We start from the raw sequence: 12,203 nt of genomic DNA, 5'->3' as shown, positions 1-12,203 counted from the left end.
CTCCTCCTACTGTCCTGTGGGCACAGAGTAAAGCGGGTGAGACCAAGCTGATAATGGGCACTTAGTGCGGAATTAGATAGACCATAAGCACAGGTGTAAGAATGAACTGAAAGAGGTAACATAGTAAGTTAGGTTGAAAAAAGACATTTGTCCATCACGTTCAACCAATCACACTGTTGTATTATGGGTAAGGAACACTGATGCTCTGGCCAATCACTGACTCACTGACTTTACATAGCTGGAAGCTGGGAACCCTGGAAACTTCACTAGTAGCCAGAGGCAAGAGGACCCTTCCCAAACTTATGAAAAATGACCTGTGGCGCACTATAGATGTGCGAGGTTGTTAGGGAGCCAGTATCAGCAGTTCTCTGCTCCAACATGGAGGGACAGTTGGGATTAGAATACCCAGGTGACACCCAGCAGAGGTATAACTATAAACCCTGCAACTGCGGAGGGGTCCTGGGAGAATGGGCCCAAAGGAAGAAGAGGGGTGCAGTTATGCAATGGGTAAACTGTGATATTGCGTGTGCTTTGCACCACCTGTGTGCTGGGCTTTACTTGCCCTTTAATGATCCCAGATCTAGATTGCACCATTGCCCACCTGTTCTGTTCCTGAAACAAGTGGGGGAAGCACAGCACTACTCTCGCTGTCATTCCACTTCTCTCCCTTTATTTATGGGTCCTTTACAAGAAACAATCTGCTCCCACTGATGTATTCCGACTGTCGCACACAAGGTCACTACATCTCATCTCCCTGTAATTTATTCCTGCTGTTTGGCATCTCATTTCCATCCGCGAATCTCACTTCAAGATCAAATGCACCGTTCCCTCCGCACGTAACTGCCATGAAATAGAAAATATCCTTCCCTGCATTTCAATACTATCCGTTCCCCCTGGGGGAGATTCTGAAATGAGCCGACCCCGGAGGGTCTTTCAAAGGAGGAACTTTCAGAGGCTCATCAGGGCCATAATCTTGAGAACAGGCGCAGGGAATCCCTGAGGGTTCAACTCCCAGCATGCCTTGTGAGGAATGCTGGGATAAATAGCTCAAACAACAGAAGCACAAAAGGCATTTACCCCTGATCTGTTCAGTTTTTAATGCATCCAATCTGCCCCTGTTCAGGTGGGACACTCCCAATTTAGCGCAGGGGATTCAACTTTTACCCCTAGGATTTATAGCTCTACAGCAGATGGAGCCCAAACAGACCCTGCAACTGCTCATTGCTGTCTCATTTCACTAAAAAGGTGGGACTCACTAGAAAGGCAACTAAAGGTGGCCATATAACATGAGAGGTTGCCAAAGGAGCCGATCTTTTCACCAATATGCCTACCTAAAGGTCCCCATACACAGGCCGATATCTTCTCCCAATGTCCCCACCTAAGGGTGGGCGATATCGGGAGAATCCAGGCTAATTAGATCGACTTATAATGATGGGCATAGGCAAAGTTGGTCCGGGGACCAAATCAACAAGCCGATGCAGTCCCCGATCCTACTAGATTTTCAGGCCCGTTGGTAGTGCCCATACACGGGCCAATTAGCTGCCGAATCGGTCTAAGGGACCAATATCGTCAGCCAGAATCGGGCCGTGTATGGGGACCTTTAGTTGGGCTATACCGGAGTAATCATTCAGCCCCCAGGCCCAATGATTGAATTACAACAATGGGAATAGGAGCCATCAGAGTGAGGACAGCATCAATAAGCCAATGGGGTCCCCAATCCGCTGGGAAAATCAAACCTGCCCGATTGAGATACTGGTTGGGTAGGCCTATTGGGGTGCCCATACACAGGTAGATAAGCTGCTAAAATGCTCTTCCCTGCCCTGGGGGCTCTGGCATATGAAACTATCTAAAGGTGGCCATACACGGGCTAGGATACCAGGAAAACTCCCGGTGGGCCCAGGGGTCAGTGGGCCCTCCTGCTCTTGACCATTTGACCGACTTCATGGTCATTCCCTACTTCTGAATGGGAAGAAAGAGGAGAAATAGATGGAAGGATAAATACTAGCGTGTAAATAAAAGAGACTAGGAGAATAGAGAGGTTGGGTGAGGAAAGGGAGGCAATATAGTTTGGAGAGTGGGCCTATGGTCTAAGTTTTTCTGGTGGCCCCTGGGGTCCCAGTCTGACAATGTATATAGGTAACCAGGTGTGGGTGCCAAAATCATGAATAGGCATTGGTGCAATTAACTCTATCATCCAGGGAATGATGGGTCGGTGCGGCTCCGGGTTGGGAAGCGGTGGCCCCAGGGCCGCTGAGCTCTCTGGCTGATAAAGCCGCGCCGCGCTACTATAAGACGAGGCAGAGCCGGGCAAGTTTAGGGCTTCGGCTGCTCTTTAAGAACATTCAGATTATCTATTTTTATAGTGTGCCACCAGGGAAGCTCAATTGAAAAGCTAATGTTGCTGAGCCTGCCTTGGGGAAAGCTTCCTCCCTGTATATATCATGAGCTAACGGTATATGTACCACACACCTTGTACTGCACAGGCAAACCTGGGGCCCATATAACATGCTGCTAAATAAAAGCACAATGATAAACAGCCAATGAGTACGGCTGATTACACCCGTCCCTCCTGTGATTGGCTGAAGCCTTACCTTCCTGCAGGCACACAGGGGTGTCGCTGGGCTTCCAGGCGAGGGAGCCATTATACAGCTGCACGCACATCTTCTTTGAGGGGCCCTTGAGCTTGTAGCCGCTCTTGCAGTGGAACCGGACCACCGCGTTTTCAAAGAAGATCCCCATGCTCTGTGTCCTGTAGCCATTTTCTGGCACCTCGGGGACAGCGCAAGTCGTCAGATCATCAAATCCTATCAGAACAAAACAAAGGCAAATGCATGAAAATGGCATCCGGATTGTGTTTTTGCTTATGCCTTTCTGTTCCCTGACTCTTGAAACAATGTAGCAGAAGCCAAGCTGTCCTGTTCCATTGCTGAGTCAGAACCAACAGTGCAAGGAATATAAAAAGCCAGCAAAATCAGGTCATTCCCCCTTAAGGTTAATGTGTATTGTGTTATAGAATGGCTAATTCTAAGCAACTTTTCAGTTGGCCTTCATTTTTCTCTTTTTCATGGTTTTTAAATGATTTGCCTACTCCTTCTGAATATTTGCAGCTTTCAAATGGGGGTCACTGACCCCCTCTAAAAAAAAAAAAAAAATGCTCTGTAAGGCCACAGATAGATTGTTATTGCCAGTGTCGGATTGGGCCTCCGGGATATCAGGAAAAAACCCGGTGGGCCCCGGTGGCCCAGATCCGATCCCCTCCCCCCAGGGCACTCCCGCGATCCGCCGTCTCCCTCCCCCGACACGCCGCAGGTAAGTTTCTTTTAGGAGTGCTCGGGGGAGGGGGCAGAGGGTGTTGGGGGCCTTGGTGGGAGGGGGGGGACCACTGGGGGGTGTAGGGGCCCCTGAGGCATAAGCCCCATTGGCCCTGCACCCCTCAGTACTTCCCTGGTTATTGCTACTTTTTATTACTAATCTATCTATGCAGGCCCTCGCTTTTTTGTATTCCAGTCTTTCATTCAAATCACTGCTTGGTTGCTAGGGTCATTGGGACCCTGGCAACACGATTGCTAAAATTGCAAACTGGATAGCTGCTAAATAAGAAGCCAAATAACTCAAAATCCACAAATAATAAAAAATGAAGACCAATAGCAAATTGTCTGAGAATATCACTCTTTACGTAAAAGGTGAACAACCCCTTTAATTTTTCCTACAATTTGAGAGAATTTGAGAAAAATTGATACATTATGTCATCAACGCATCAGGGTCCTCATGTGTAGACAGTACCTCAATAAAGTACCTAATTTCTCCCACTAGTTCCATGGGAGTTTGCAGGATTGCCAGAAGGTAGATACCCTGTGTATTGTGCCCAGGTCTGAACTGGGACTCAAAATAGGCCCTGGCATTCCCAGTACCCAGAGGCACAAACAGCCCCCCCAGCCCAATAAATAGTGACTGTCTGTGGCACCTTACAGCCCCCCTGGCATTCCCAGTACCCAGAGGCACAAACAGCCCCCCCCCAGCCCAATAAATAGTGACTGTCTGTGGCACCTTACAGCCCCCTGGCATTCCCAGTACCCAGAGGCACAAACAGCCCCCCCAGCCCAATAAATAGTGACTATCTGTGGCACCTTACAGCCCCCCTGTCATTCCCAGTACCCAGAGGCCCAAACAGCCCCCCCAGCCCAATAAATAGTGACTATCTGTGGCACCTTACAGCCCCCTGGCATTCCCAGTACCCAGAGGCACAAACAGCCCCCCCCCCAGCCCAATAAATAGTGACTGTCTGTGGCACCTTACAGCCCCCCTGTCATTCCCAGTACCCAGAGGCCCAAACAGCCCCCCCAGCCCAATAAATAGTGACTGTCTGTGGCACCTTACAGCCCGACTGGCATTCCCAGTACCCAGAGGCACAAACAGCCCCCCCCCCCCCAGCCCAATAAATAGTGACTGTCTGTGGCACCTTACAGCCCCCCTGTCATTCCCAGTACCCAGAGGCCCAAACAGCCCCCCCAGCCCAATAAATAGTGACTGTCTGTGGCACCTTACAGCCCTCTGGCATTCCCAGTACCCAGAGGCACAAACAGCCCCCCCAGCCCAATAAATAGTGACTGTCTGTGGCACCTTACAGCCCCCCTGGCATTCCCAGTACCCAGAGGCACAAACAGCCCCCCCCCCAGCCCAATAAATAGTGACTGTCTGTGGCACCTTACAGCCCCCCTGGCATTCCCAGTACCCAGAGGCCCAAACAGCCCCCCCCCAGCCCAATAAATAGTGACTGTCTGTGGCACCTTACAGCCCCCCTGGCATTCCCAGTACCCAGAGGCACAAACAGCCCCCCCCCCAGCCCAATAAATAGTGACTGTCTGTGGCACCTTACAGCCCCCCTGGCATTCCCAGTACCCAGAGGCCCAAACAGCCCCCCCCCAGCCCAATAAATAGTGACTGTCTGTGGCACCTTACAGTCCCCCTGGCATTCCCAGTACCCAGAGGCACAAACAGCCCCCCCAGCCCAATAAATAGTGACTGTCTGTGGCACCTTACAGCCCCCCTGGCATTCCCCAGTACCCAGAGGCACAAACAGCCCCCCCCTCCCCCAGCCCAATAAATAGTGACTGTCTGTGGCACCTTACAGCCCCCCTGGCATTCCCAGTACCCAGAGGCACAAACAGCCCCCCCCCAGCCCAATAAATAGTGACTATCTGTGGCACCTTACAGCCCGACTGGCATTCCCAGTACCCAGAGGCACAAACAGCCCCCCCCCCAGCCCAATAAATAGTGACTGTCTGTGGCACCTTACAGCCCCCCTGGCATTCCCAGTACCCAGAGGCACAAACAGCCCCCCCCTCCCCCAGCCCAATAAATAGTGACTGTCTGTGGCACCTTACAGCCCCCCTGGCATTCCCAGTACCCAGAGGCACAAACAGCCCCCCCCCAGCCCAATAAATAGTGACTGTCTGTGGCACCTTACAGCCCGACTGGCATTCCCAGTACCCAGAGGCACAAACAGCCCCCCCCCCAGCCCAATAAATAGTGACTGTCTGTGGCACCTTACAGCCCCCCTGGCATTCCCAGTACCCAGAGGCACAAACAGCCCCCCCCCCCAGCCCAATAAATAGTGACTGTCTGTGGCACCTTACAGCCCCCCTGGCATTCCCAGTACCCAGAGGCACAAACAGCCCCCCCCCAGCCCAATAAATAGTGACTGTCTGTGGCACCTTACAGCCCCCCTGTCATTCCCAGTACCCAGAGGCCCAAACAGCCCCCCCAGCCCAATAAATAGTGACTGTCTGTGGCACCTTACAGCCCTCTGGCATTCCCAGTACCCAGAGGCACAAACAGCCCCCCCAGCCCAATAAATAGTGACTGTCTGTGGCACCTTACAGCCCCCCTGGCATTCCCAGTACCCAGAGGCACAAACAGCCCCCCCCCCAGCCCAATAAATAGTGACTGTCTGTGGCACCTTACAGCCCCCCTGGCATTCCCAGTACCCAGAGGCACAAACAGCCCCCCCCCCAGCCCAATAAATAGTGACTGTCTGTGGCACCTTACAGCCCCCCTGGCATTCCCAGTACCCAGAGGCCCAAACAGCCCCCCCCCAGCCCAATAAATAGTGACTGTCTGTGGCACCTTACAGCCCCCCTGGCATTCCCAGTACCCAGAGGCACAAACAGCCCCCCCAGCCCAATAAATAGTGACTGTCTGTGGCACCTTACAGCCCCCCTGGCATTCCCAGTACCCAGAGGCACAAACAGCCCCCCCCCCAGCCCAATAAATAGTGACTGTCTGTGGCACCTTACAGCCCCCCTGGCATTCCCAGTACCCAGAGGCACAAACAGCCCCCCCAGACCAATAAATAGTGACTGTCTGTGGCACCTTACAGCCCCCCTGGCATTCCCAGTACCCAGAGGCACAAACAGCCCCCCCCCAGCCCAATAAGTAGTGACTGTCTGTGGCACCTTACAGCCCCCCTGGCATTTGCCAGAACCCACAGATTGCCAGTCCGGGCCTGACTGTGCCCAAGATGGAAATGCCAGGAGAAGGGCACAGTAGGAAATGTCGGGGCGAGTGTGGAGTGGATCTTTATTACAGTCACTATTAATATTTTTACTTTCATATAACAAGTGGCTGGTACCTGAGTATCCCTGGGCTTTAATATTTAAACTTCAGCTCAAATAAATCAGAGTAAATGACCCAACCCTCAGGGGCCACAACTTTACAGGAACCAACAGAAATGGAACCAATCAAAAATCCCGTATTCTGTCTCCGGTGCCAGGGAATCTTCATGGGTGAGACGTCTCCGCCGGCGCCGCTCGAATGTTCTGTTCAGACCAGCAGAAGCAATTTAATGCTAGTGAAGCACGGCGCCGTAATGAGCCACTGATCCGATTTATTCGCAAACTGGCTGTGCCCCTGGATACAAACTGCAGAATAAATATATTCCGCGGAATGTTCTCCAAGGAAAAAAAGAGGTCTCATTAATATTTCACTTGTTGCAGAACTCGGGGACACTTAAAGCTTCAGCCCGGGCTCCCTTTAGAGTCATGGGGGGGGGGGCCATGGCTACATTTGTACTTATTTATAGGATTCAACTTCAATAAATTAAAGGTCGCAGGCTGAGCAAAAATAATAAACTGGCCTTGCTATGTGTGTACTTACTATCCCACGGGGCTTGGGACTCCTCCAGTTACATGGGAGTAGGAGAAACAATAGGTTAGCTGAAAGCAGTTCTAATGTGTAGCGCTGGCTGAAAGCTCAGACTCAGGCACACTTTACTGCTGCGCTGCAAGTTGGAGTGATATCCCCCCCCCTCACCCCCAGCAGCCGATCAGCAGAACAATGGGAAGGGAGCAAGATAGCAGCTCCCAGTAGGTATCAGAATAGCACTCAATAGTAAGAAATCCAAGTCCGGCTTGGGACTCCTCCAGTTACATGGGGGTAGGAGAAACAATAGGTTAGCTGAAAGCAGTTCTAATGAGTAGCGCTGGCTGAAAGCTCAGACTCAGGCACAAGGCACTGAGATGGCGCCTACACACCAATATTACAGCTACAAATACATTTGTTGGTTCAAGAATAAAAGGTTAAATGGCAGAGGGAATTATTTGCTGTGTAACAGTGTCATTTAGAAATAAAAAGTACCCTATAAATATTATGACCCTTTGATCCCTTTAAAATGGTTACATATTTATGAAAACACAGGTATATCAGGCATGACCTTACAGAGGTGTCTGGGATACCTAGGAACCCCTCAGAGGGGCTGCCCCACAGTCTGGGACCCCTGGCTCAGTCTCTAGTTATCTGCAACTCTCCCTTACAACACTGCCTTAGAGATGTAAATGTAGTAACTTTCCTACAACTTTAGTTATGCCGGCGTCCACCCAGGACAGGACCCCCACCGAAACCCTTTAAACGCTGTGCACATTGATCCACATGCAGCACACTAAGCTGTAGCCACACTTGTTTTAAATGTGCCTGGTTTTGGGCAGAGATTCCATGCTTGGATCCCACTACATCAGAGCCTGGCAAGGTGCATTGGCACATAAAGGGCCAGACGAAGCACATGTCTTGGGTGCAAATGGTGGGGGGCATAATTGAAGGTGGGAGGAGGAAGCAAATGGAGGGGGGGTGCAGACTAAGTGACTAGTGTGAGCATTGGGGTAGAAGCCGCAGGCAGGGCGCCAGGCCCATGTAGTATTTGCTTTGGGTGCCAATTCTACTTGGTCTGGCTTTGGCATCCAAGGCAATTCTGCCGGGCTCTGCACCCCTTACCTACCCTGCTCATTCCCTTGCCTTGCTGTAGCACTGCCATAGGAACTGCAACACCCCCCAACCCCCTGAACCCCCAGCTCTGCACTAAACAACAGTTCCCTCCCCAGTAATGGGTGGTAGAATGAGACCCTGTTCAATGGGGCTAACACTTTCCGTGCATCACTGTAGTTCAGCAAAAGCCTGAGAGCCACATGTTGCCTTCGCCTGAACGGCAGCGTTTGCCCTGGCACAAAGGGTTAAGGACTGCAGACAGTATTAATGCCAGTGGATTACAGGGTGTAGATGCAGTCAGTCTGCAATGTCTGCCCTAGTAATACAGACGGGTAGGAGATATCCTGGGGTTTATCAGATTAGCTCCTGTAGGCAGCACAGTTATATTTACAAAGCGCTGAATCCCAACACTGATTTGTTGCTGCTCAGAAGGAATGGAATGGCGGAACCAGCACAGGGGGCCGAAGAGACAGAACATGAAGGATCTGGAGGAAGGGATATTCCAATAAGAGAATGCTGACCCATTGGGGCACTGCCCGACCTGCTGGCATGGAAAAAGCTTCCCAGCACTCAGACTAAAGTGACTGTGCCCCCAGTGTGGGCATGTAACCCAGCATGGCTAAGGGGATACGTCCCTCGGCTAAAGGTCAGATCGTTTGGCTTCATAAAGCTTCATGTTCTGCTTAGGAAAAGGCCACCGATTCCCTGCGGAACTGAACGCAGTCTCTAAGGCTGGATAAGGACACACAGGGCTTGGGTCTGGCCTGGATCAGGCTTAGGCTGGGGGGGCTCATAGGTGTGAGTTGTGCTTGGGTGGGTATCATACCAAGGCATGTTGGCATTTCCATTGACTCCCATAGAAGGTCAAGTGGGGCATATTACAGACAGGGCAGTGCATTGTGGGGCTCATTTATAAACCCTATAGGGGTCATTTACAACAGGGCATTGTACAAATAGCCGTAGGCTTCTGTGCTCCACTTTGGGCTGCTAAATGTACTTGGTGTTGTATAGAGCTAAGACTGGTGGCCACTAGGGCCAGGGCTCACTGGGACTGCCTCAGTGAAGGGGGGACAAGGGCCATGATGCATTATAGGAAAAAATAAAGCTCCAGTATTTGCACTTTGCCTAATCTTCATAAATGAGCCGCTGTATCTGTGGGTGCCACATTGGCACTCTGATTGCCAATCAGCGGAGTTCATTGCATTGCTGTGCCCTCTCTGCGCACCCTTAGCCCAATCACTTTATCCGAGTCTCAGAAGTAATTCAATTGCTCCACGGGGCATCAATCTGCCTGAAAGTGAGCAGGAAATTAGAGGAGGAAGAACAGATACAAATTATTGTTTTAATTTGCCCAGTTATTTATGGTAAAGCGTTTAAGCCTTAAACCACAGCTCATCTGTTGGTATTAAACCCTCCTCTCTGAGTTACAGTCTCTCCAGCTCTCCTGGATTTTTTGTTAGTGAACTATATTTATACCCAGTGCTGTATTTAGGTTCAGTGCCATCCTAGGCCCCAGAACTACCTGCCCCCCCCCCCCCCCCCATCTTATAGAAGTGACATTACACGCACAATTGTGTGATGTCACTTTCACTACATGTGACATCACTTCCTCTGCTTGTGATGTCACTTCTGCAAGAATGCCCCCCCCAGGTGACCCCCCAGGTCTGAACTCTGGTGCCTATATACAGGGTCGGACTGGGTGCCCTACAGGTGCCCCGCTAGCCGCGTCCCCTAACCCCCCCTGCAGGGGCCCCCACCTGGCGTCCTCCCCTGAGCGCGCATAAATTTAACGCGTATGGGGAGGAGTGGTCGGGCAGGGGGAACGCTACAACGGTCGGGTCTGGGCCACTGGGGCCCACCGGGATTTTTCCCGGTGTCCCAGTCCAACCCTGCCTATATATAAACACGGCCCTGTTTATACCCATATTATACCAATGTAGGGGACTGAAGGTTAGTTACCCTTTATTCACTCAGTCCCCTAAGGTATAAGACGGATAAGTGTGGTCTAATTTACAGTTGGGAGGGGACATGTTTCCTGGGTTAAAGTATTTCCCTGCAGTTTAGTAATTGTCCAGGAGGTGTCACTGTTCTATTCTATAGAAGGGGAAGCCAACATGTTGGGGGAAGTGGATGGAAGTGTTGTGTATATGTATAGTGAGCAGAGAGATTCTGAAACACACAAAGCACCTGCATTTAACTATAGGCTTACACCCCTATGAGGGCAAGATGTGTTGCCGGGGCATAACGGGGTATGGTTTGGCCGGATGTGGCCAGTGTATGCATACCTCCCAACATTTTGAAAATGGAGAGACAAAAAGAAACGATGTTCGCAGTGAAATGGTTTTTACCACGCCCATTTTTGCGACCACACCCCTAAATACCACTCCCATTTGACTAAATTTGGCAGGGTATTTAAAGTTTGAACACATTTCTTGGGGTTTTGGGGTCCTGTTTTATGTGAAGTTGCCCTTTAAGCTGTGAGTCTCAGTTCCCCCAAGAGACCTGTTTAGCTTATTAGTTACAATTGTATCTCAGTGCAGGGGGGGATTTTTACCTTTCTGGGCTCTGCCAAAAGCTACTTATTTAATTAAATCTGAGAAACAATGTATCTAAGTGCAGGTGAAGCTCATTAAGATTTCTGGGCTCTGCCAAAAGCTACTTATCTAATTAAATCTGAGAAACAATGTATCTAAGTGCAGGTGAAGCTCATTAAGATTTCTGGGCTCTGCCAAAAGCTACTTTTTAAATAAATTTGGATCTTTTTTAGCTTCAGTGCAGGAGATCAAAGGGAAACGAGAGGCTTTTCAGTAAGAATCTGGGACTGCGGGCCGAGCTGTCAAAAGAGGGGCTGTCCCACCAATATTGGGACAGTTGGGAGGTATGGTGTATGGGCAGTAATCACCTGGATTTGGGTCACTGGAGGTTGTTGGCTTTGGATCTCTGCATTTCATTGCAGCCTTTGCAGAAATTAGCACTGGGGGAACCCACCAAAAATTTGCGGCGTTACCCAAAAGTGAGGTCTCACAAGGACTCGCGCCTTGGCACAAAGTTCAGGGGATTGCAGAAAAAATGGGAGAATGTTATTGGGTAACGGGAGACTGGGGAAAAAAAGCCAAAGCAGGTAACTATTGAAAAAATAGGGGGGGGGGGGGGTCAGCTCGGCCTTTGCCTGATTACAGCCCTAATGAGATTAAGCTGAAACAGTGTAATAACTGCTCCACATAATGATATTTTATATTCCTAGTCTCACAAAAATGGTACAAATCCCTTAATTCAGCTGCTTTGGTTTCACCTGTTAAATAATTGAATCTCATTGAGAAAATCCCATTATACTGACACTAAAGCGGAACAGCCACGGATATAGGAAATATTGGGATTTGTGGCTTTGCTTCTGGGGGCTCCCCCTGTGCCATCTCTAAGCCCAGGTTCCGGCCACACTGGGCAGACTGGGGCCCACACTGGGCAGACTGGGGCCCACACTGGGCAGACTGGGGCCCCACACTGGGCAGACTGGGGCCCCACACTGGGCAGACTGGGGCCCCACACTGGGCAGACTGGGGCCCCACACTGGGCAGACTGGGGCCCACACTGGGCAGACTGGGGCCCCACACTGGGCAGACTGGGGCCCACACTGGGCAGACTGGGGCCCCACACTGGGCAGACTGGGGCCCCACACTGGGCAGACTGGGGCCCACACTGGGCAGACTGGGGCCCCACACTGGGCCTAAATACAATCAGAATTGACTCCAGCACATTCCTCATTATTCTGACTTTCAGCAGAGCAGGAATCTAAGCTCCAGCGCACAAGGCGGCGGCGGCGGCGGGAGTTCTGCCCTCGATACGCTCTGCGCTTTGGTCCCTGAGATAATCAGAGCTGCCTCAATTCTGGGACTGTTCCATGCACATATGGGCCCCGCGGGACCCGGCCTATAAACTCAGGGTGGGCG

General features: G+C 51.0%; 1 protein-coding gene across 2 annotated transcripts in view; it reads right to left on the bottom strand.

Annotated features, from left to right (window-relative positions):
• The window catches only part of tlr5 (toll-like receptor 5), an 89,336-nt gene that overhangs the window by 23,793 nt on the left and 53,340 nt on the right, over positions 1-12,203 (bottom strand). For both annotated transcript variants that reach the window (XM_031901790.1, NM_001078891.1), the window contains 1 exon segment: positions 2,592-2,804. In XM_031901790.1, coding sequence (XP_031757650.1) covers positions 2,592-2,804 — 213 coding nt within the window.

Source organism: Xenopus tropicalis, chromosome 5 (genome assembly GCF_000004195.4).
Source record: "Xenopus tropicalis strain Nigerian chromosome 5, UCB_Xtro_10.0, whole genome shotgun sequence".
In the NCBI taxonomy this organism is placed as follows: Eukaryota; Metazoa; Chordata; class Amphibia; order Anura; family Pipidae; genus Xenopus; species Xenopus tropicalis.
The sequence above is the reverse complement of the archived record's forward strand: the minus strand, read 5'-3'. Positions and strand labels throughout refer to the sequence as shown.